This window comes from Borostomias antarcticus, assembly GCF_949987555.1.
Source record: "Borostomias antarcticus genome assembly, chromosome: 11".
Classification (NCBI taxonomy): Eukaryota; Metazoa; Chordata; class Actinopteri; order Stomiiformes; family Stomiidae; genus Borostomias; species Borostomias antarcticus.
In genome coordinates, this window is record NC_140244.1 from 1,148,892 (window position 1) to 1,171,999 (window position 23,108).

A 23,108-nucleotide genomic window follows, 5' to 3' on the forward strand; every position below is an offset into this window, starting at 1 on the left:
CCTTGATAGAGAAAGCCAATAAAGCATTTCATTTTACCACTCAAAGGGCACATGTCGTCAACATGCAGTGACATTAGGGTACCAATACTGAGAGGTGATAATATACAGGTGGTGCATCACCACAGCTGCGGTCGGCCGAAGGGGTGCTTTTCAGCTCTGCTCTCTAATGTATATCAGATAGCTAGCCAGATATAGAGATGTAACAGTATGAACATTTAATATCACGATTATAGTGGTCAAAATGATCACGGTAATGAGTGTTATCGTGTTATTATTATAAAAAGTGCTGAAACTTTTCTAAAACTACTGATACACACACTAAAATCATTTCACCAAAGTTGTATATATAAAACCACAAAGAACATTAGCAGCACTATGCACTTTTTTGTTTGCATAAACATCAAAATGATGCGTCTTGGAGACTGTTGCTAGCTTTGGTTGTTGCTGGACAGTATTTACACTCAGTATTTAAGCGTGGAAATCACACACGGTTTTAGTGACACTTGTATTGTGATAAATGTAATCGAATTTTAACGCAGTTTATCATTATACCGGTTATTGTTACATCCCTAGCCAGATATGGCAGTACCGACAGCAGTAATCTGCATAATCCCTCTGACTAAAAATGAACAAAGGAATAAAAGCAGCACAGAAAACATGATTGCCTCCCCCGGTCTTGGAGAGAGGTAATAAACTGAGGCACGCTGGAGGGCATCCTCAGGAATATAATAGGTGAGGGTGAAATAGGGCTCATTTACATGACAGCACTGACTGGGCCTTTTGAATTGTGTGTACAGGTTGAAAGATGAAAGCCTCTTATTCACAGTATGACCCAGGAAGGACCAACCTGGTGATGCAATGCTAGCTGCCGGGTGTGTGTGTGTGTGTGTGTGTGTGTGTGTGTGTGTGTGTGTGTGTGTGTGTGTGTGTGTGTGTGTGTGTGTGTGCATGCGTGCGTGCGTGAGAGTTGGAGAGTTAGAGAGAGAGAGTGAGACTGAGGCAGTAGAACAGAGAGAGGTGGAGGGAGAGAGAGAGAGAGAGAGAGAGAGAGAGAGAGAAGAGAGAGATACAGTAGAGAGAGAGAAGAGAGAGAGAGAGATACAGTAGAGAGAGAGAGAGAGAGAGAGAGAGATACAGTAGAGAGAGAGAGAGAAGAGAGAGAGAGAGAGAGAGAGAGAGAGAGAGAAGAGAGAGAGAGAGAGAGAGATACAGTAGAGAGAGAGAGAGAGAAGAGAGAGATACAGTAGAGAGAGAGAGAGAGAAGAGAGAGATACAGTAGAGAGAGAGAGAGAGAGAGAGAGAGAGAGAGAGAGACACAGTAGAGAGAGAGAGAGAGATACAGTAGAGAGAGAGAGAGAGAGAGACACAGTAGAGAGAGAGAGAGAGAGAGAGAGAGAGAGAGAGATACAGTAGGAGAGAGAGAGAAGTCTGTGGTTATGCAAACCAAGACCATCTGGTGCACGGAAGCGTTTCAGCTGCCATGTGTCTTACTGTGTGTGTGTGTGTTACTGTGTGTGTGTGTTACTGTGTGTGTGTGTTACTGTGTGTGTGTGTCATGTCTTGTGTGTTACTGTGTGTGTGTGTTACTGTGTGCGTGTGTCATGTCTTGTGTGTTACTGTGTGCGTGTGTCATGTCGTGTGTGTTACTGTGTGCGTGTGTCATGTCTTGTGTGTTACTGTGTGCGTGTGTCATGTCTTGTGTGTTACTGTGTGCGTGTGTCATGTCTTGTGTGTTACTGTGTGCGTGTGTCATGTCTTGTGTGTTAATGTGTGCGTGTGTCATGTCTTGTGTGTTACTGTGTGCGTGTGTCATGTCTTGTGTGTTACTGTGTGCGTGTGTCATGTCGTGTGTGTTACTGTGTGCGTGTGTCATGTCTTGTGTGTTACTGTGTGCGTGTGTCATGTCTTGTGTGTTACTGTGTGCGTGTGTCATGTCTTGTGTGTTACTGTGTGCGTGTGTCATGTCGTGTGTGTTACTGTGTGCGTGTGTCATGTCTTGTGTGTTACTGTGTGCGTGTGTCATGTCTTGTGTGTTACTGTGTGCGTGTGTCATGTCTTGTGTGTTACTGTGTGCGTGTGTCATGTCTTGTGTGTTACTGTGTGCGTGTGTCATGTCTTGTGTGTTACTGTGTGCGTGTGTCATGTCTTGTGTGTTACTGTGTGCGTGTGTCATGTCTTGTGTGTTAATGTGTGCGTGTGTCATGTCTTGTGTGTTACTGTGTGCGTGTGTCATGTCTTGTGTGTTACTGTGTGCGTGTGTCATGTCTTGTGTGTTACTGTGTGCGTGTGTCATGTCTTGTGTGTTACTCCCTGACAGAGACAAGCCCGTGCTCCTCTAAGACAGAATCAGCTTCTCATCCACAAATAACCACATGACTGAGGCTCAGCAATAGGCTGCCGAGGACGAGGACACTTCCTCTATCAACACACATGTGACCTGACCGTCACTGCTGAGGACAAGGCCCAGTCCTCTATCAACACACATGTGACCTGACCGTCACTGCTGAGGACAAGGCCCAGTCCTCTATCAACACACATGTGACCTGACCGTCACTGCTGAGGACAAGGACACTTCCTCTATCAACACACATGTGACCTGACTGTCACTGCTGAGGACGAGGACAAGTCCTCTATCAACACACATGTGACCTGACTGTCACTGCTGAGGACGAGGACAAGTCCTCTATCAACACACATGTGACCTGACTGTCACTGCTGAGGACAAGGCCCAGTCCTCTATCAACACACATGTGACCTGACCATCACTGCTGAGGACAAGGACACTTCCTCTATCAACACACATGTGACCTGACCGCCACTGCTGAGGACAAGGCCCAGTCCTCTATCAACACACATGTGACCTGACCGCCACTGCTGAGGACAAGGCCCAGTCCTCTATCAACACACGTGACCTGACTGTCACTGGAGGTCTGGTCCTGATGTCTGCAGTCCTCAAAATGTGCTAGAGGGACAAATACTGTTTTTTTTCCAGTTTTTCCTATTATGAAAATTGAAGTCGTAAGGAACCCAGTCAATATGACAAACAACAGTTTCAGGATCACTAAATGTATCATATTTTGTCGTCAAAATCCCTGTCCTGTGAGAAGTGTGAACAGCTCTGAATCTTTAAATCCCTTTTCTCTGCTGAGTGACTTCAGGTGTACAGACATTCACAGAAGCGTATCTTCTTCAAATATTTGCAGATTTCAATGCACAACACATTATTTGAAATCTTACAATGTATACTTACATAATCTTTTAAAAACTTTAAAATGACCTTGGCAGACATCAGGACCAAACCTCCAGTGCCGGTCACAAATCACATCAGTTGTATTGGACATTTGATCATCCATGTAATAATTCATCCTCTATATCTTAGTTTCTAATGCAGTATTTCAGCCACAGGGAGATTAAAGTTCAAATATACATTATGGGTATGAAATGCGCTATACAAATAAAGCTTTGATTGATTGATTGATTGATTGATTGATTGATTGATTGATTGATTGATTGATTATTAGTCAACATGGATGCCCGTAGAGATCTATGATTCACTTCGCAAGTGCACTTGATATGAATATGACGTGTATACTTATAAATATAATATAAAAGATAATTCCATTGATGTTTATGACAGAAGGCCCTGTGGATGGACAGTACTACCCAGAGAGCTGCCTCTGGCTTTAGATCAAGTCAGTGGAGCAGGAAGAGAAGACAGGATGTCTCACAGTCTCCGCTTCCCACTAGAAGTTATATTAATCACTAATAACTTACTAGAAGTTACTAATCACATCACACTTTACTTACTGTAATGTGTGTATTGCTGTTAATGTATGTGTTGTTGTAAATGTGTGTATTGTTGTTAATGTGTGTATTGTTAGTGTGTGTGTTGCTTCTGTGTGTGTCTGCTTGTGCATGCGTGTGTGTGTGTGTATGGATACTGAGTTTGTTCATTTGTGATCTGTGTTTTTTATGCTTAAACTGTGAAGCACCTTGAGTTGCATTCATTTGTATTGATAAGATGCTGTATAAATAAACGTGATTTGATTTTGATTTTAGACCTCTGGACCTGTTCCGTGCCTCCTTCCACTGGGCTCCTCATGTAGAAGTGCTTTATATGTTTTTAAATCCTAGATAGGATACTATAGTTTGCTCTAGTCATCAAATACGAGTTTTATTTATTTCCATATGTGATAGTTGTCATTAATCCTATTTAATTTAATTATGTTAAATTATTCTAGCCAGTTATTGCCCTTTGTGTTTTATGTTGTTTTTACTGCGCTCTGTGAGGCACCTTCAGATTTGTCCTGCATTTTAAAGTGTGTTATATAAATAAAATTCATTATTATTATTATTATTATTATTATTATTGGAGCAATCAGCCGGCCTGGCTGAAGTGGTGGGAGTGAACGGAGCTGTTTTGTTAGCGCGGCCATCTTGTTCTCGTTGTCATTCATACTCCAGCCTCCGGTCTCTGAAGTCATTACCGTGAACCGCCCTGACATTTGAGCCTCGTGGTCTTCAGCGCGGTGGGACCGGGCGGGCGTGATGGATAGAGGCGTGTCGGCGGCGCCGGCCGCGGAGTCAGTCCAGCCAGGTCAGAGAGGTGTGCTGGCCAAGAACGGATAATCAACAGACGGAAACTGAGAGCTTGATGGAATGTGAGGCGGTGGCTTGGCCTTCCTGAATGGGATTATTATCTGCTGTGTTGAATTGGAGGGGGTCGTAATGGCACAGCCGAGACAGAAGATTGTAGGAACTACAAATGTTATGTCGAAAATTAGGAGAGAAGCAAACTGCCTATTTGAGCATGACAACGCAGGTTTGGACGAAATTAATATTTATAGGTTCAACAGCCTTTATCAGACAGACTTGGTTTCAGTCCAAACAAGGTATTCTGGTACCTTAGGAAGACACAGTGGGGCGAATTCACTAAAGGATTGCGCAGCTTTTCCTGACGCAAAGCCTGTGCAAATAAGTCAAAAATTATGTTTGCTATTCACAAAGCCCTCGCAAAGGGTGAAATACGGTGTTAACTGCGTTGCGTTCGTCATTGCGTTGCTCTGCGCCGGTGTTATTAGCTCATATTTAAATTAGGTAATATGGGCGGAGAATGTTCCCCTTTCTATGCAAATGAACATTATTGCAAAACCCGCCCAATTCACAAAGATCGGCGCAAATTGCCTCACGCAGTTAAAGTGAAATTAATACCGTTTTCAGAGACGTGGTGGTATTTAAGCGCAAGGGGTGTGTCGCGGCCAGCCTGTCCGCTGATCATGGCAGCAGTGATTGTTGCGAGGCGAAGGCATCGCAATGCCAGGCGTGTTGTTCGTGAGAATATTTAGAAGAAGGTCACTTTTTGATTTCACACTAGAACCACCGCGGTACCTGTTTGGACACCAGAGCGCGCAGCTCTTCAGCCAACTGGAGGATGAAGTCGCGTCTGGGGAGGCTCAGTTGACCATGCGTCTCTCCACCCGTCCCCAGCGAGTCCAAGCTCCCCCAATGAATATAATAGCCTACATAGCACGAAACTGTGCGTATAATAGTCTATACGCGAAACTGCGCATTCCCTATAGCTGTTCATTGAACGGCTGGGGGCCGATATAAATAAATAAATAAAAACATAGCCTACACAATATTTGTTTTATTTGAATGGTCTTGAAAATATTTTCCTTTTGTATCATAGGTGACGGCAGGTATCATCTTCAGCCATGGATGATGACTCCCGTGCGTAATCCTTCCAACGTTGGAGAGGCGGCGTACAACTGGGCTCACATCAGGACGCGCGGTGTGATTGAGTGCACATTTGGAATCCTGAAAAGCCGTTTAGATGCCTAGATCGTACCGGTGGGGCAATGTTATACACTCCCCCAAAAGTATGCCAGATCATCGTGCTGCAACTTGCATAACATAAAATGACAATTTTTCCTTTGTTCGTCTTTTTAAATCATTCCACCTCCGTTTGCAGTCTTCCGCGTTTACACACACAAATGGCACTGACTGATTGGGAAATTAAACCCCAAATATGATTTTTTGCTGCAGTCGTGATATTTTTTTGCGGAAAGCTGTGAGACATGTTTTTGAACCTCGTCCGTGAGGCCTTCAAGTTCGCTGTCTGAAAATCGTATCTTTCTTTTTCTGTCTGCCATCGTCCAATGATAAGCATACGAGTTGTATGCGCTGTATGCGCAGTATTTATAGTCATTTCCTATATCAGCAGCAAATTGCACTCAGCCGCAAACACCGAATGGGCGTGTTTGCGCTGGGATATTATTAGCGCAATGTCTTTAGTGAATAGGTTTTTAAAACGGAGCACATAGCGGGCGCAACTGACGCGCAATATAATGGGGCAATTAGCGGGCGCAATTTGCTTTAGTGAATTCGCCCCACAGTACTTTGAATAACTATGCAAGAAAGAAATACATGTCATGCCAACTAATTTTTTTTATTATTTTCCACTGCTGCTCGGAAAATGGATTAAATCAAATCTTGGAAGCTAATGCAGGATATATGTGGGTACACACTTCTCATAATTCTTCACACTTCAATCTGCCAAAGTCTGGGGAATGAGCAATTAAATTGTGTTGGTGTATGCATAGTCAGGAGGGTAATTATCATCATGACTCTCCACTCCCATTACCCCCCCCCCACACACACACCCCTCCACGGACTCCCATTACGCCTCCACACACACGCACCCCTCCACGGACTCCCATTACCCCCCCCACACACACACACACCTCTCCACGGACTCCCATTACCCCCCCCCACACACACACCCCTCCACGGACTCCCATTACCCCCCCACACACACACACACACCTCTCCACGGACTCCCATTACCCCCCCCCACACACACACCCCTCCACGGACTCCCATTACCCCCCCCCACACACACACACCCCTACACGGACTCCCATTACCCCCCCCACACACACACCCCTACACGGACTCCCATTACCCCCCCCCACACACACACACCCCTCCACGGACTCCCATTACCCCCCCCCACACACACACCCCTCCACGGACTCCCATTACCCCCCCACACACACACACCCCTCCACGGACTCCCATTACCCCCCCCACACACACACACCCCTCCACGGACTCCCATTACCCCCCCCACACCCCCACACCCCTCCACGGACTCCCATTACCCCCCCCACACACACACACCCCTCCACGGACTCCCATTACCCCCCCACACACACACACACACACCCCTCCACGGACTCACATTACCCCCCCCCCCCCCACACACACCTCTCCACGGACTCACATTACCCCCCCCCCACACACACACACATACACACACATTTTATCAGATCAACCATAAAACCCTGGAGGACATTATAAAATATCTGAAATCCTCTGAAATCCTCCTCCTGTTGCCTTGATATTCTGCTTACAGGCTTTTCAAAATCTAACTGCATGGCCTCTGTTTTACTACAAACTACACATCTCTTATTTCAGGTGTGTTCCCACAAACCCTGAAAACTGCAGTCGTCAAGCCACTCTTAAAAAAGAATAATCTAGACACCTCACAAATGAACAATTATGGGCCGATATCCAACCATACTTTTTAAGTAAAAGCATTGAATAAATAAACGATTGGATGTGCCAGAACCTTCTTCAACTAAACAAAAATAAAAGTGAAGTAATTGTCTTTGGAGCCAAAGAAGAACGATTAAAAGTCAGCGCTCAGCTTCAATCAGTAATGCTGAAAAACCACAAACAAAGCCAGAGATCTTGGTGTAGTCATGGACTCAGACCTGAATTTCAACAGTCACATTAAGACAATTACAAAGTCAGTCTACTATCACCTGAATAATATATCAAGGATTAAGAGATTTATGTCTCAGCAGGATCTGGAAAACTTGTCCATGCGTTTATCTTCAGTAGACTTGACTACTGTAACGGTGTGTATACAGGTCTCTCTACAAAATGGATCCGACAGCTGCAGCTGATTCAGAACGCTGCTGCTCGAGTCCTCACTAAGACTAAGAAAGCGGAGCATATCACACCAGTACTAAGGTCCTTACACTGGCTTCCTGTCTGTCAAAGAATTGACTTTAAATACTGCTGTTGGTTTATAAATCACTGAATGGTTTAGGGCTTTAATATATTTCTGATCTGCTGCTACGTTATGAACCATCCAGACCTCTCAGGTCATCTGGCTCAGGTCTGCTTTCTGTCCCCAGAGTTAAAACAAAACATGGAGAAGCAGCGTTCAGTTTTTATGCAAATAAGTATTCATTCATACACTCCACTAGCTTTTATTCCTGTATTTTATTTTTTCCTGCATTTTGTTTTAAATGTCCTTTTTTGCATTTAGTTTTATATGACCTTTTATGTGTTGCAGTTTGTATTGATGCTTTTAATGTCTCATGTAAAGCACTTTGAATTGCCTTGTTGCTGAAATGTGCTTTACAAATAAACTTCCCTTGCCTTGCCTTGCCTATGCACTGACCGCACTACATTTTATATGTTGTTTTTTTTTAATCTTATTTTTGGATTCATATTTTGTACTTGCTCTTTGCACTGTACCGTCTTTGCACTGTCATGTCTCATCCTTGCACCCTGTCCAATGTTGTTTCCATGTTATGCACCATGCCCGAAGCAAAGTCCTACTATGTTGAAAAACTACATGACAATAAAAATTCAGATTCTGTTTCTGAAAACAAATTCAGATTCTCTCATTTGGCATTGTTGAGCTGAATTTGAAGTACTCAGTAACAATGTGTTATATTCAACATACCCAACAATTGAATACGTTTAGTCTAGCATTAACATTTCGTCAAACATGACAGGTTGTTTTCCACATAATGTAGCCTAGTATTGCATCGTCTCCTCTGTCAGTCTCAGCCGAGCGTGTCATTTCCTGCCTGTGGGAGCCCACAGGGCTGGAGAGCTTCCAGGCTGTTACTCAAGTGATGCCGCTCGCTTCCAATTTCCTCCGAGTCATCCTCGGTGATATTCAATTCACGTAGCCGGCAAGAGCCAAGAACAAAACTTCTCTAAGAGCACACGACGACAACATCAACGACAGACTATTTCTGGCTCGCTACACAGATGGGTGGCGCTCGCCAACATCAGCGAATAGAACACGACAGCTAGTTTCACTGGAGAGGAAAGATGACACTGGGCCTTGATTGAATACAAGCCTGTTGGGGACATGCTAAATACTACATCACAAATAAAGGATGTACAGTATTTGTGCTCGTCATTTCATAAAGTGATTGGTCATGATGTGTGAAGGTAAGTAACTAGCCTACTACATATAGTTGTGAAGAGTTGCCAGATTGTGACCAACCGCTGTATTGTGTTCACAGTACCGTACGTGCGAGCGTGTACACAAACACGCACAAGCTTATAACTATGGACTGATTGCTACTGGAACATTTCAGTGAACCGAGCGTGAGAGGCAGGAAGCAGGAATGTCACGTCAAATACTTTAGAGATGGCAACTCTACAGGGTGGACAGTGCCGGCGTCGAGTACAGGTGCAAAGCAGCCGCTGTAGAACTATTTCCACTACCGTGCCGATCCGACTCCGTGCTCAAACCGCAGCGCTCCGGACCCGTGGGAACGGTTACCGTGTCTGTTTCCACCTCTCGGGCCGTTGCGTTCCACGGAATGTTGTTTGCGGAACTAACTTTCACATTTCTACTAAAGAACGGTTCTGCTTCACTCGGTACGGTTAGACAACCGCGCCACGGGAACGGTTCTGCGAACGGTTCTGGGCACGACCGGTCCCGTGTGGAAACACCGTCGGAACGGTTACCCTGCGCGCTCGGAACGGTTCGGCACGACAGTGGAAATAAGGCTAATGTTCTAGATCCGGCATTCCCAAACTGTGAGGCGGGCCTCCCCTGGGGGGCCCCAAAGAAATTCAGGGGAGGCGCGGAGGGATGGTTGAAAAAAAAAAAAGGAATTTTATTTTTATTTTTGACATTTCTATGGTTTTTATGAATGAAATATGATTTTAAAGGTCAGAAGATCTAAATAAATAATGGGAGAGATGTATCCTAAATTTGTGGATAGTGCAGAGAGAGCCTCCCCCCGCAGGCATGAATGTATTGTGTGAAAACATCATAATGTTAACTAGCAGCAGGTGCCACCGAGCTAACTTAGCTGTGTAACGTTATGGGCTAGCTAACGCTGCCTTGCAAAATGGACAAATTTGGGGGGTTGGGGGGGAGCGGGTGTGTCACTGTTTTCAGAGGGGAGGCCCACATTGATGGAGTTTGGGAACCCATGTTCTAGATGGGAACCTATGTTCTAGATGGACGGCTTCCTTACCTTCCCATCGGTGGTGACGGCAGCGAAGACGGTGGACGAGTACGGAGACCACGCCACGTCTCCGACGGCAGAATTCAGGTCAAAGGTGAACATGGGGGTCCTAGAGAGACATGGGAACACAGAGCAGGGCCGTGTATTACCAGTATGATATGGCCTGTGTACAGGGGTGAAAATTAACTTTTTGGCTCACGGTGAGTCACCTGCCAAGGGGACTGTAGATGAAAAAAGTCTACCGGCCAAGTATATATTTTTTTCAGATAGCCTTCCCAAATCTAGTCGCCAATTGGAAATTTGACCTGCATTTGGCCGGTGGCAGGTGTTAATTCCTAGCCCTGCCTACAGTATGTATAACACCTGCTTTTTGAGAATATACGTATATTGTTTATGTCTTAATATGACCAGATAAATGTCTCTTCTAGCTTTCAGACATTTTTTTACACCCATCTACAGCAGTCATCTACAAGTGGGAAGCCAGAGCCATTAGAGACCGAAATACGACTCTGCCCGGAGCAGATTGTTCAAGAAGCAGAGTCAGTTTATCTGAGTTGGGCCGAATAGGATGTGAAAAGTTACAAGGAGCTAGGAGGAGGACGGGGAACGTAGGGGCGAGACGAGCTGTGCTCAGCACCAGGGCCCGTGTGATTATTCAGCGGGCATGTCCTCCCTCTGCAGTCGGAGGGGGAGAGAGAGAGGGAGGGTGGGGGGAGAGAGAGAGGGAGAGGGGGGTTAAGAGCGGGGAGCTGAGAGGACGAGAGAGGTCGGGGAGGGGTGCGATAATGGGAAAGAGAGAGAGAGAGAGAGAGATGAAATGAGAAGTGCAGAGAAAAGAGGGGGAGGAAATGAGAGGTAGATGGGGGGAGAGAGTGAGAGAGAGTGAGAGAGAGAGGAGAGAAAAAGAGAAGGATATGAAATCAATAGCAGCTCGTCATGCTACAGAGCCTTCATGGCTTTGAGCTGGCAAGTGATTAGAATCCTCTTTCACCACAATGAAAAAATCTCTCTCTCTCTCCGTCTCTCTCTCTCCTTTCTCTCCAGCGTACTGTATGTACGGTATTCCTTCCTAAGCCTATAGGGCCAATGAGGCAGCCTGGCGATGGGGCTCCACAGGTACACAGCGAAAGAAAATACCTTCTTGGTCAAAATGCTGCACGAGAACAGAACCACGGTCAATCAATTGTAGAAGGGAAATTTGTTTATTTGACGTTTGTTTTTTTGTGCTGACCGCTGGACAGTCACAAAGGTACAGCGGTGCTACAGCGGGTAGCCTCGAGCACTGATCCCTGCCGGAGCATTTCAACATTGCGCTATTTCACAAGGGAAATCCCGCGGGATTTCAGCCTGCGTTATTTCATTTCAGTGATGCACTCCACCGCCGCGGTATTTGAGCAGATTTACTGTAGCGAGCTGCGTTCACAGTGTGTTTCTCTAATAATCTACAAATGAAAACGAGTCTGATCGTTATCTGGCCCCTGGGTGATACTGTTTTTTTGCTTCCCTCTGGAATATGTAGAGAGTGGGTCGTATGCCCACCTCCCTTGTTCTCTGTAAAGCGCATTGTGTTGCCTCTGGGTATGAAATGCGCTATACTAATAAAGCTTTGATTGATTGATTGATTGACCGTTGGATCATTACATTTCACACATTCTATGAAGGCCATGATACATGGCACGATATTAGATGAGTACCTTCTTCTCAAACTCATCTTTGTTCTCCTTCTGGATGCAATTTAATTATGACGAACGTATCTGCCTTACAAGCCTTAAAACTAAAGCAAAATTAATCTTACACCAATCAATCAATGCCATGGCTATACTGGTGACATGATTACAGGCTATCAAAATTAACAAATGAAAAGCAGTGGGTCGGCTTATGCAGTCACTTATTTAACGCTTTGACAGTCATCAAATAGGCTACGCTCGTCCGATCTCACCCTTACTGGCCGAGGTGAGAGGGGCCAGCCCCTAACCCTTGCCTACCTGACTCGCTCACTTCATCCTCTCCTCTCACACCCACACAAGTGCTACTGGCTTAAAGAGGATATTTTACCGGATGAAATCCCCACAGGTCTTAGCTCTAATTTGAGATTTTGCGTCTTTGTCATTTCCTGTCACAATAAATCCTCAATTTGACAGCTATTTGTGTGCAATGCTTTTAGTATAGGCTACACACTCAAACTCCACCAAAGTCCCCCAGTACATTAGAGAGTGTCTCAGTCATAGAACAGCTAGCCTAATGGACACCTGCCCTACAGGTAGATGCCACGACAACCCACCCTTAGTGACCTCTCACTGCAAGTAAGAGTTCCTTAGTTTCTCTCTTTTTTTCTTTTCTTCTCTTCACTCTGTGTTTATTCAGAAAAGTGCAGGATGCATTTTTCAAAGAGTTCCTTAGTTTCTATGAATAACACATAGGCCCTAACTTGCGGTTTAAAATGGTGATTCCAAGTGGATAGATGGCGCGACCCAGACACACGGGTGCCGAGGGTGTGTGGGGGCGGCACAGCGACTGAGACGCGTTTATCATCAAAGGCCCGGCCGGAGCTTTATGTAACTTTCTTCCCCAGACAGTGACTAATGGGCCAGATTTGAAGCGCCCTTTTATCCAACCCAAAGCCCATTCAGTTGGATTTAACTAAGCATTTCAGAGTAGTCGTGCTGTTCTGGGATCAGCTTTCCCCCTCTTCTTGTAATCATCAAAGCTACTACTAGAATAGAATAGAATAGAATAGAATAGAATAGAATGTCTTTATTGTCATTGTACCAAGGTACAACGAAATTAAATTAGCCTCAATTTGAGTGCGCTGGACAACAAACAACATCACAGTGTGCGGACAACATCACAATACACAGACAACATCACACAATAAGAATATAACGTACACAATAACAATATAACGTAGAGTGAGCCGTGAGCCGCTGCGACTGCGCGCGGCGCCATCGCCAGAGCGCCATACTCTGAGTGAACGCATGCCCCCGAGACGAGGGTAGTGCAGTCTGGAGGTGTGGAAGTACAGAGCGCGAAGGTATGAAGGAAGGAACGGAAATACCGGATTCTAATGATCAGTTGCTCGACAAATGGTGTTCAGCTGTGTGCTTTGGGTTCGAGCAAAGGTCTGCCCAGGAGAGGAAGATGAACAGTAAAGATTCAAGATGGGAGGGGAAGAGGAAGAAGTCCAGCGCTGTTATGAGAATTGTAGAAGATTTTTAACTGATCTAGTCAAAAAGGATTTGCCAAGGTTCGCTCAAACAGGTTAAGTCTGGTTTATTGAGAAAAAATACGAGCGCAAGGACTTCAGGACAACGCACGTGAGTGGTTCATCCAACAGAAGTGCCGCAGTCTGGTCTTGCGTGGCCTTATATTCAAAGCAACACAGGTATGACGCTTCCAGGGATGTGATTGGCTAAACCATTGTACACGTCATATTAAATGGCAGGCATCATCAACAGTGGTCGAGAATACAGACACGTGACATGAGAAAAGGCGGTAATTCTTGCAGGGACAATGGGACAAAGGATGGTTATTCTGGAGCAGACAACGTCTAGGTGTGTTCACCTCCTTAGCACAGCTATGTGAAAGGTTGTGGGAGGTGGTGAGGTGGTGAAACTACAATGTCTATAACAGAATGCACCGTACACATCCACACGATTGAATACAGCCTAGATGGTATGACCCAAGTATGTTATGATTTACGGGATGAACTGCCCACTGACGTCAGGACAGCAGAGTCGCTGCCCATCTTTCACCACAGGCTCAAAACTCGCCTCTTCAAGAAGTACTACCATGATCCTCCCTCTTAAGCACCTATTGTATTTATATTTTGCTACTCCTGCACTTTGGCATTGGCACTAGATGATGCTCTAAGTCAGTGGTTTAGAAAGAAAATGCATGCATGAGTTCAGGCGAGGATGCCTGGATGCCTACGGTAAATGCAATTATTGGAAGTTGCTTTGGATAAAAGTATCTGCTAAAATGACTGTATTGGAATGGAATGTACCTGTAATTAGTTCAAACAAATGCTATTATTTATGTGTTGAAGCCATTTTCTGGTTAGACTACATATAGCCCTAAATGTGGGGACTCACTGGGAAGCAAGCATTAACTACACATCAAACCACATCTGTAGTAATCTTTAGATAATTACGGTCATTATTCAGACAGCTCTGCCCTTTTTCTTTGACGATAAGGGGGATGTATAATAGTTTTGTCAAACCATCTGGCAGATAAATTACACTGTGTCCATTAATGGGGGAGAGAGAGAGTAATTATTATGCACCAATTAAAGTGATGAATATGCATTCATTCAATTTCCACAGGTTGTAATGCAGGCTAATGTGCTAGAACTTCAAGCGAGAAACGTGTGGATATTTTGGCCAGGGATCTGTTAATGTGACCCTGCTGTTGGCTGTCCGCTATCGATCCGTTTTTCAGTATTTTAACGACACTCAAAGTGTTTAAATAAACATGTGTGAGCATGGCTCATTAGATCACCCATCTAGTTTCGCCATTTACATATTTCCACTTTTGAAAACATGCCCAAAAGACACATGGGCCTAATTAGGATAATAACAACGTATCTGCTCTGTGAACGAGGTTCTGAATACTGATCCAGTAGCTTCCTCCCATGTAGAACACCCTTGGTACAGTACAAACAGTAGGCTATGCTTGACCTGGCTGCTAGAACCACAGGAACACAGGTACGTTCTCCAACCCGTTCTACGGTTCTAACGTTTTACATTTTGTGTTCATATACTGTATGTTTGTTAAGGGCTAACTCATCTGATGAAGGTTAAAGGTTAAAGGTTAAAGTACTTGATGGTGTGGTCCCAGATCTTGACGGTCCAGTCGGAGCTGCAGGAGATGAAGACCTTGGGGTGGAAGTGGTTCCACCGGACTGCGTCCACCGCCATGCTGTGGGCGTGGAACGTCTCCAGGAACTGGCTGGAGTAGGCCTTTGAGCACTGCAGAGACAATGGCAGGAAAGTGTGAATGAAATTCAAGTCTCACCAATGTGTTTTGTTCTCCTACTTGACTGTCCTTCTAACTTTGTAGTTCGTTCCTCTAGAATCAGTCTGTTAAAACTACAAATTGTTCCTGTGTGACATCACTTCCCTGTCCTCTTCATCCTGAAACTGTGTCACTTCCTTTTTCACGTTATAAACGCGAAAATAAATAAATCGCTTTCGTTCCCCAGTCACTCACTCTTGCCTGGATTCACTTCCTGTGCTCGAGTTCAAATTTGCAAATCATAACATAGAATAAACGTATTGTCTTTGTTTGAAACCAGCTTGATTGACCACTCAGCGTGTTCTTTGAAATCTAAACTAAACCAAGTAAGATTTTTCATTCACAAAAGTATGGATGGAGAGAATCTTATTCATATACCACTCTATGCAATTGAAAAATTGCCCAACTATGCTTTTAAACCTGTATTTTAATATAGTCAACTGTATGCATCATTGTGGCATGACATTTTAATAAAACGTCCGATCCATGCAGATGTGTACAGCATATAGTTGGCAGAACAGCCAAAGCACTAGCGGTGAAAAGCTTGTTAGAGCTCAATGTACTTCACACACTCATTTAGCCTCCTACCCTGACATTTGTCAGATGTGTATTTCAACAAACCAATCCACGCTAAAGATACCTGAACAAACTAAATATTTGCTGCAACAAGGCCTTATGGGAAAAGGCTTTGTCTGCTTTGACGACAGGGTGTTGGCAGTAAAAGCACAGCGTTGTTAAATTGAGGAGATCAATCTAATTGCAATCCAAGGGGCAGGCGGTCGGTGTGTTTCCAGACTGACACCGTTAAGTTTCCCAGACGCGGCGTGATTGGACGCTGAGAGATTGGACTCGTCTCCTAGGGTCCCTGGGGCAATATGTCTGAACAAGATGTGACTAACAGGAAGTGGCACATTTTATGTGAGAGGAAGCCAAAAACAGAAAACGGTGTCAGACGGAAACAAAACCTCCGACACCTCGTGGGAAACAAACAAACAAACAAAAACAGGTCACATTTAAAAAATAATAATAATAATAACGAGGGCAGCACTCCGTACTTAAGACAGAGCGCATTTTAAACAGATTCTACTTGTATCGAGATTAAAAACACACCTGGTACCACAAAAACCACTGGCTGAAATAGGTGGTAATGAAAAGGCCATAACAAACTAAGCGAGATGTAATGGTTTGGGATTGGGAACGGGCCTTTGATGACTTGGCCATGGCGAGCTTTAAAAACTCACCCAATTTCTTCCCACAGGGGATTCTGAAAGTATCTACAGTGTGTATCTAATCAGACAAAACCTCAATTAGCATGTGTGCTAACTGGATCATAACAATTGCGCTCCAGCTAGCACACTCTGCAGACCCTGTAGGCAGAGCTAAAAACCAAAGTGGGGGTGGAGCAGAAGTCCGAAAGTGAACGTGACAGCGAGCTGCCTCTGATGGGCGTGTCACAGCCTGGTTACCATGGCGCCATCGAATAGTAGGAGCGGGAGACAGCCCTGGGAGGCGTGTTTTAGCATTTTCACATGGACACTTTTTTTTAAGAATGAAGGAGGAAAAAGCCCGGTTTCAACAATGTGTGTGGCCTACATTTCACGCTCCGAATGGACACACTCACGGACATGTGTCACATATAGGAGCAGCTGCACCACTTAATAAACAAACATAAAATGCAATTCTTGCAGCATGATCTTGGTTAAAATAACTTGATTTTAACGCAAATTAATTTCAACCCTGCACTGTGCGTTCCTCCATCACATGTGCAGTGCATTCCTCTATCACATGTGTAGTGCATTCCTCTATCACATGTGCAGTGCATTCCTCCATCACATGTGCAGTGCATTCCTCCATCACATGTGCAGTGCATTCCTCCATCACATGAGCAGTGCATTCCCCCATCACATGTGTAGTGCATTCCTCCATCACATGTGCAGTGCGTTCCTCCATCACATGTGCAGTGCGTTCCTCCATCACATGTGCAGTGCATTCCTCCATCACATGAGCAGTGCATTCCCCCATCACATGTGTAGTGCATTCCTCCATCACATGTGTAGTGCATTCCTCCATCACATGTGCAGTACATTCCCCCATCACATGTGCAGTGCATTCCCCCATCACATGTGTAGTGCATTCCTCCATCACATGTGCAGTGCGTTCCTCCATCACATGAGCAGTGCATTCCCCCATCACATGTGCAGTGCATTCCTCCATCACATGTGTAGTGCATTCCTCTATCACATGTGCAGTACAGTCCTCTATCACATGTGCAGTGCGTTCCTCCATCACATGGCAGTGCATTCCTCTATCACATGTGCAGTGCATTCCTCCATCACATGTGCAGTGCGTTCCTCCATCACATGGCAGTGCATTCCTCTATCACATGTGCAGTGCATTCCTCCATCACATGTGTAGTGCGTTCCTCCATCACATGTGCAGTGCATTCCTCCATCACATGTGCAGTGCATTCCTCCATCACATGTGTAGTGCATTCCTCTATCACATGTGCAGTGCGTTCCTCCATCACATGCACAGTGCATTCCTCCATCACATGTGTAGTGCATTCCTCCATCACATGGCAGTGCATTCCCCCATCACATGTGCAGTGCATCCCTCCATCACATGGCAGTGCATTCCTCCATCACATGTGCAGTGCATCCCTCCATCACATGTGCAGTGCATTCCCCCATCACATGTGCAGTGCGTTCCTCCATCACATGTGTAGTGCATTCCTCCATCACATGTGCAGTGCGTTCCTCCATCACATGTGCAGTGCATTCCCCCATCACATGTGCAGTGCATTCCTCCATCACATGTGCAGTGCATTCCTCCATCACATGTGCAGTGCATTCCTCCATCACATGTGCAGTGCATTCCCCCATCACATGTGCAGTGCATTCCTCCATCACATGTGCAGTGCGTTCCTCCATCACATGTGCAGTGCGTTCCCCCATCACATGTGCAGTGCGTTCCTCCATCACATGTGTAGTGCATTCCCCCATCACATGTGCAGTGCGTTCCTCCATCACATGTGTAGTGCATTCCTCCATCACATGTGCAGTGCGTTCCTCTATCACATGTGCAGTGCATTCCTCCATCACATGTGCAGTGCATTCCTCCATCACATGTGCAGTGCATTCCTCCATCACATGTGCAGTGCATTCCTCTATCACATGTGCAGTGCATTCCTCCATCACATGTGCAGTGCATTCCTCCATCACATGTGCAGTGCATTCCTCCATCACATGTGCAGTGCATTCCTCCATCACATGTGCAGTGCGTTCCTCCATCACATGCACAGTGCATTCCTCCATCACATGTGCAGTGCATTCCTCCATCACATGTGCAGTGCGTTCCTCCATCACATGTGCAATGCATTCCTCTATCACATGTGCAGTGCATTCCTCCATCACATGTGTAGTGCATTCCTCTATCACATGTGCAGTGCGTTCCTCCATCACATGCACAGTGCATTCCTCCATCACATGTGTAGTGCATTCCTCCATCACATGGCAGTGCATTCCCCCATCACATGTGCAGTGCATCCCTCCATCACATGGCAGTGCATTCCTCCATCACATGTGCAGTGCATCCCTCCATCACATGTGCAGTGCATTCCCCCATCACATGTGCAGTGCATTCCCCCATCACATGTGCAGTGCGTTCCTCCATCACATGTGTAGTGCATTCCTCCATCACATGTGCAGTGCGTTCCTCCATCACATGTGCAGTGCATTCCCCCATCACATGTGCAGTGCATTCCTCCATCACATGTGCAGTGCATTCCTCCATCACATGTGCAGTGCATTCCTCCATCACATGTGCAGTGCATTCCCCCATCACATGTGCAGTGCATTCCTCCATCACATGTGCAGTGCGTTCCTCCATCACATGTGCAGTGCATTCCCCCATCACATGTGCAGTGCGTTCCTCCATCACATGTGTAGTGCATTCCCCCATCACATGTGCAGTGCGTTCCTCCATCACATGTGTAGTGCATTCCTCCATCACATGTGCAGTGCGTTCCTCTATCACATGTGCAGTGCATTCCTCCATCACATGTGCAGTGCATTCCTCCATCACATGTGCAGTGCATTCCTCCATCACATGTGCAGTGCATTCCTCTATCACATGTGCAGTGCATTCCTCCATCACATGTGCAGTGCATTCCTCCATCACATGTGCAGTGCATTCCTCCATCACATGTGCAGTGCATTCCTCCATCACATGTGCAGTGCGTTCCTCCATCACATGCACAGTGCATTCCTCCATCACATGTGCAGTGCATTCCTCCATCACATGTGCAGTGCGTTCCTCCATCACATGTGCAATGCATTCCTCTATCACATGTGCAGTGCATTCCCCAGGTCACACCCTCTACATGCATGCTCATATAATAAAAAAAAAAACATACAGTACAACACACAACGACACAGACACACGCACGGGTACACAAAAAACACACACTCTTCCGCTCACACACACGCCACCACAACACGCACACACCCTGGCTCTGTCTAGCCTCGCTGGGATGCTGAGGAGAGGCGACGCCGCCTTCAAAATCTGCATTAACCCGAGAAGACCCCCTCGCTGGAGAAAGTGGCGCAGTGCAAGCGCAGCAGAATGGTAAACCCCGGCAGAAAGACAAAGGCAAGCCTTTATTTCCATCTCTCTTGAGGAGCTGAGTACGCCGAACAGTCTCAAATTTGATGTGGGCGGTGCAGCACTGAGCTAGTATTGTTCCCGTGAAACAGGCGAGGGAAGTGGGAAGCAGCTTCAAACGACTGCTTCCTTTGATCTTCTTAACGACACTTCAGGGCACAAGACACCAGAGAGCAAAGTTTGCTTCATATCCCGTGAATAGATATTCGATACGCATGCAAAATCAAATCAAAACAAAATCTAATTGAGGCGGGCTAGAACATGTAGGTGGAGAGGAAGTTGGCAACAACAATGAATGGAGTGAAATATTTCATTGAAATGACTGTGTTGTATAGTTCTAAGAGTCACACCAGAAATATAGATCTGGAACTGTAACCACGGTTCATTTCTTTCCCAAATCTCACCTTGTGGATCTTTCCCTCCTCGGTGCCGACCAGGAAGAGGTAGTCGATCTGCTTATGGAAGTCAAACGAAGTTCCACAAGCTATAAGGAGAGCAGGACAGGACAGACGTTAGACCAAGACAAGATTTAGTAAGGCCAAAACTGTAACAGAGTTATAAAAGGATACAATAGCCTACATTACATTATAATGGCATCTCCGTTCTAAAACAAGTGACTAAGAGCATAATCTAGTGCAAGAACATCAATATAATCTACAAAATCTGTATTGATGTATTGGTAAATGAAGTGAGCCACACAATAGGTAAAATGGCTGCCAACTGGGTACTGAATATCATCAACAGTATCAAATGTTGTTGTTTACAGATCAATAATGATCTAATGTCGTCCGCCATCTGTTCTTTGGATTAAAATAAGGCTCAACGCCTAAATGGCAAAGATAATCACACCAGCAGATGGTGTGGGATATACTATAAATTCATCATGTCAGATTTGTCATGTGACCCGATGGAGGTTTGAAAACATCCGACTGGTTTAGGATTGAAAGGTGAGTTTCCCTGAACTACTAGCACTATTAGAGGAAAACAAAGAGAAAACATAACACCATCAGCAGGAACGCGTGTTAAGATCACGCAAACATACAAACACGCACACGCAAAACACACAGACGGGTGAAACCGTACCCGTGGTAGGAAGCTGAATGTCCCCCGGCACCTCTGAGATGGACCCTTCCAACGCCAGTTTGATGATATCCGTGAAGACCAGCTCGTTCTGCAACCAGATAATCACAAGCAACCGCTGTGAGACGCCAAGAAAAACTCATTAAGGCTATAAGCAGAAATGAGCTCAGTCTCTGCTAGGAAGCACCGTTGCGGTTTTCCATCAGGACAAACCGCTTAATAAAGACTTTTTAAAGATAAGCACTTAGCGTGAGTGAGAGCGCCTTGGGTGTTTTGGGGGGAGCGGTGTAATGTGGGCCTCTCCTTTCTGATTGGTGTCTTTTTTCGCAGCCTGCGGCGGCGTTCGCCGGGGCGAGGAGAGAGAGAGGAGAGAGAGGCGCGAGAAGAAAGGCGGAAATATTTCCACCGAACCTTGACGAGAGTCCATGACACCACGCGCCCGTCCGACGACACCGAGAAGAAGTTGTGATTGTTGTCCATGTCGTCCTTCTGCCACCTCACCTGAAACAGAATCCCACAATACACACTAGGGCTGTCAAAAGTGCCATGAAATTCAGTTAGAATATATTAGAATTAATTTAGTAGAGTTTGAACGATATTCAAATTTATATGTATTTTTTTCATGATTAAGATTTTTTATGAATATAATAGCCTAATAAAATAACCCGTGACTGTAATATTGTACTGTGAACACTGTTACCCCTCGCTGAGGTGTTTTTGACAGTGCGGGAAATGAACGTTTCGTGCATGAACATGATTTGCTGCATAATTTTTGATAAGTAATATATTATATATTCATATAAACAATAAATCAAGCTCCTCTCTCCATCTGTCTCTCTCTTTCTCATTCTCATTCTCATTCTCACGCACACACACACACACACACACACACACACACACACACACACACACACACACACACACACGTGAGAAGCAGGCACACAAGCACAAGCACACACACACACTCAGACCACCACTGTTCTCTCTCTCTCTCACACACACACACACACACACAAGCACATGTGTGATCCAGACACACAAGCATAAGCAAGCACACACACACACACACACACACACAGACACATAGACCACCCCTGCTCTCTCTCTCTCTCTCTCTCTCTCTCTCTCTCTCTCTCTCTCTCTCTCTCTCTCTCTCTCACACACACACACACACACACACACCTGCCACACGGGGTCGGTGTGCTTGCCCGTCTTGGCGGTGCTCTTGTAGGCGGGCCTCTGGCCGTCCTCCTTCAGGTTGTAGACGGCCACGCAGCCGTCGTAGAAGCCCACGGCCACCAGGTGGGGGCGCCGCGGGTGCAGGTCCAGGCACAGGACGCCCGAGCCCGTGGGGTACAGGTACTCCGGGAACGTGGAGTTCTTCAGGGAGTAGAAGACCAGCATGCCCCGCCCTTGCCTGGTGAAGTCGTCTGGGGGAGGAGGAGGAGAGGATATTTAGCTCCTTATAGCACCTTTCGTACACAAGAGCAATTCAAATGGTAAATGGTAAACGGACTACACTTATATAGCGCTTTTCCACCTTAGCGGCACTCAAAGCGCTTTACAATGGCCTCTCATTCACCCATTCACACACACTCACACACCAATGGCGGTAGCTGCCATGCAAGGTGCTAACCTGCTCATTGGGAGCAATTTTGGGGTTAGGTGTCTTGCTCAAGGACACTTCGACACATTAATAAACAAACAAGGTATAATATAAAAAATGAACACAATACAGTACTGTACATTCTGTGTAGTATTCACCGTTATTTTCTGTACCTATTTGTTTACAGTAGGCAATACAGCAACACAGCACAGCCAATGAAGAGGAAGTACGGGTGGCAACCAGCACGGCAAACAGCATAGTCATGCAGTGTGTGTGTGTGTGTGTGTGTGTGTATGTGTGTGTGTGTGTGAATGCTTACATAGGGTGCGTTAAGTAGCTGAGCGCTCAGTGATCGATCAGTGATCAGAATTCACTTAACGGGTTGCTCGGTTACGCTCAGACTGATCTGCTCAGAGCACAAGTGAGCAGTTTTGAACTATGACCTGTTT

General features: G+C 45.6%; 1 protein-coding gene across 1 annotated transcript in view; it reads right to left on the bottom strand.

The window, feature by feature from the left end:
* dnai1.2 (dynein, axonemal, intermediate chain 1, paralog 2) overlaps positions 1 to 23,108 on the bottom strand; it is a gene marked incomplete at both ends in the record, with an annotated part of 42,442 nt that overhangs the window by 10,456 nt on the left and 8,878 nt on the right. Inside the window, 6 exons of the mRNA XM_084445700.1 lie at positions 10,308 to 10,407; positions 15,117 to 15,265; positions 20,378 to 20,457; positions 21,057 to 21,144; positions 21,465 to 21,554; positions 22,236 to 22,483. Of these exons, the coding sequence (XP_084301826.1) occupies positions 10,308 to 10,407; positions 15,117 to 15,265; positions 20,378 to 20,457; positions 21,057 to 21,144; positions 21,465 to 21,554; positions 22,236 to 22,483 (755 nt within the window). The remainder of the gene's footprint in view (positions 1 to 10,307; positions 10,408 to 15,116; positions 15,266 to 20,377; positions 20,458 to 21,056; positions 21,145 to 21,464; positions 21,555 to 22,235; positions 22,484 to 23,108) is intronic.